The sequence below is a fragment of the Lolium perenne genome, chromosome 4, assembly GCF_019359855.2.
Source record: "Lolium perenne isolate Kyuss_39 chromosome 4, Kyuss_2.0, whole genome shotgun sequence".
NCBI classification, from domain to species: domain Eukaryota; kingdom Viridiplantae; phylum Streptophyta; class Magnoliopsida; order Poales; family Poaceae; genus Lolium; species Lolium perenne.
The window spans coordinates 25130331-25132798 of NC_067247.2; the positions used below are offsets into that span (position 1 = coordinate 25130331).

A 2468-nucleotide genomic window follows, 5' to 3' on the forward strand; every position below is an offset into this window, starting at 1 on the left:
TAGGAGGGTAGGAGATGCAGCTATACTGTGGTTCTTTATGAGATTGCACTTTTTACCGACATATCTTTCATCAACTATATGACATCATCGGTGAACACTCATGCATATAACGTAGGAAATAACGCGCTTGGTTTAGATTGGGGTTTCCATATTTGGCTTACAACTTTTTCCAGATTCGGCTCATCATTAGTGTAAAATAAAATGGCTATGGTTCAGCAAAAAAAAAAAAGACTGTGACGGAGAGGACAGGTTTAGTTGTATTGGACAATTGGGGTACTTCTTAAGAACGGAGCAAAGACTTATTTCCCCTTCTAGGTATAATACATGATAGTCCGGTAGGTACATTGTATTGTACATTCAGGCACGCATGTTTGGATCGGACTAATTAAGTCAGGGGAGTGCTCCTTCCTCCACTCGACGTGCTTGCAGACACGTGACTGGTAAATAAGCCAGCCGTATCAAAACAATGATTGCATTGATATCTCCATCACGATAACATAAACACCAGAAACTAATCTGTTTCTAACGGCCAGTACGTCAGCTAGCACGTACGGCAGTTACAATATCAATAACACCAAACGTACATACAGACATACAGTTTGTCTATTGTACGGCAACTCGATGCCAAAACTGGGAGCAAACTATGCTGAGCTAGTTGCTAAGTCGAACCAAGCCTTTCTGAAGCCACGGTGATCCAAGTCTTAGCTATGAGTACATCAGTGACTTGAGCGACCGGAATTTGACCACATCTTCATCGCTGCTCTCCTCGTCGTAACCGACGATCCCGGCCGTGCCATCGTCGCTCATAGGCTCATCAGCTTGGGCCTGACCCGCACTAGAATCAATGTGCATTTCCTCTTTGGGTGGTGCCTCTTCCTTTTGTCCAGCGACTGGTTGAGGCTCGGCCGGCACGGCGGCACTGCTATTTGATATCTGGAGCCTCTTGCTGCGTGATGGGCCGAAACCAGTGTAGTAGTAGAACCCCTCCCCGACATCGGTGGCTCTCTTCCGTTTCGGCTTCTGATCAGAGTGGTAGGAGCAGAAGGAGTTGGGCTGGCTCACTGGCCGCCAGCAAGACCACCTCTTGGCGCCGCTTACGTTCTTCTTGCATGTCACAGTGGTGTTTCTCGTCCTGCGGTGGCGTCACTCTTATCTGCCTGAATCTTCTCCTTATTCATATTGGGCTTCACCTTCACATGTTTCTTTTTTCTCACAGCATTCTTCTTACAGACTTGCAGTTCAAAGGTAACACCGTCGATCATATCTACGGCCATGTCCTCCTGCTTGTGCTCTTCTTCCTTGCTGGAGCCGGTGGCAGGCATGCTGGGTTGGAAGAGCCAGCTAGGTCGCCACGCGACAGCCACCGAGTAAGTCTGGAAGAAGATGTTCTCCTCCTGAACGAGAAGGCAATTCGGGAAATAAAAGCAGGTCAGCAGTCCGTACCAACCAACTTCACTGAAATAGTGGTGAGGTGTGTGGTGGATGTGTCATGTTTGTAGGTAGGGCTCCATCGATGGAAACAAATTGACGCGCCGGCGATTTGGACCCTAGACGCGCGCGGCGCAACCCGGCAACGATTACTGCGCTATAAGTCGCCTAATTAATCCCTGTGGCCATCCGGAGGCCAGCAATCAAGCAAGCGCTGGGAACCCTAGCAAGCGCGCGCGGAAGAAGAAAAACCAGACCAGCGTGCGCGAGCAGCAGAAATCAAAGGGAAGCCACGGCAGAGAAAGCAATACAGGTACAAGCGGCGGTGCGGAAATGAAGCAGGAGAGCATGGAGGAAGCGAGGGGTTGGGTAGGAAATTACCTGGGGATCCGAGAGGTGGAGCTGGTCCATGAGATCCCACGGCGACAAGCTGAGCTCGCAGGGCACCAGAGAGGAGGGAGTGGTCCCCGACGGCGCCACGAAGCCGGCGTCGTGGACAGCCGGCAGGGAGGACGGGGGCAGCGAGGGGGCGGACGCGGAGGAGGCGGCGGAACCGAGCAGGCGGGAAGCGCACCTGCGGATCCGCATGATTCGTCGCCGGGGCGGAGCGAGAGGAGGGGGCTGGGGATCTGGAGGGTGGAGAGGGAGCTAGCACCACAGCTAGGGTTTGGGTCTTTGGGATCTGGTTGAGACTTGAGACTTGAGAGGAAGCAGGAAAGGAAAGGGTGTGCTGGATGGATGTTTGTCGAGACGAGCGGAGGCCTGATGCAGCACGGACGGACGAAGCTAGTGTGACTGTGTGAGGTTGAGGGTCCACCTGTCACTTTTCAGCGATGACGTCCAAACTGATGGATGGAGCTACTGATCCTCGAAGTATTACGCACGACCAAGCTAGGGTTTGGGATCTGGCTCGGCTAATACTCCCGCGGTATGGTTGAAGTCAAACTTTATAATGCTTGACTAATATATACGATCAAAACATTATTCACTTAGTTTCATACTCCTTACGTCTCACAAAGATTGTTTGACATTTATCAAAA

At 51.4% G+C, this 2468-nt stretch overlaps 1 protein-coding gene across 1 annotated transcript; it reads right to left on the reverse strand.

Moving 5' to 3' along the window:
* Nucleotides 1–456: 456 nt before the first annotated feature.
* Nucleotides 457–2170, reverse strand: LOC139830820 (uncharacterized). The gene is made up of 2 exons (XM_071819632.1): nucleotides 1810–2170; nucleotides 457–1394 (listed from the first exon to the last, which is right to left on the reverse strand). Exons 1-2 carry the CDS (start codon nucleotides 2014–2016, stop codon nucleotides 1113–1115), a joined length of 489 nt encoding a protein of 162 aa, XP_071675733.1. The 5' UTR covers nucleotides 2017–2170; the 3' UTR covers nucleotides 457–1112.
* Between the last annotated feature and the right edge of the window lie 298 nt (nucleotides 2171–2468).

Coding starts and splice junctions, on each gene's coding strand:
- LOC139830820 (XM_071819632.1), bottom strand. CDS start 2,016: ATGCGGATCCGCAGGTGCGCTTCCCGCCTGCTCGGTTCCGCCGCCTCC. Junction 1,395..1,809: donor TCCACCTCTCGGATCCCCAG/GTAATTTCCTAC, acceptor CTTCTCGTTCAG/GAGGAGAACATCTTCTTCCA.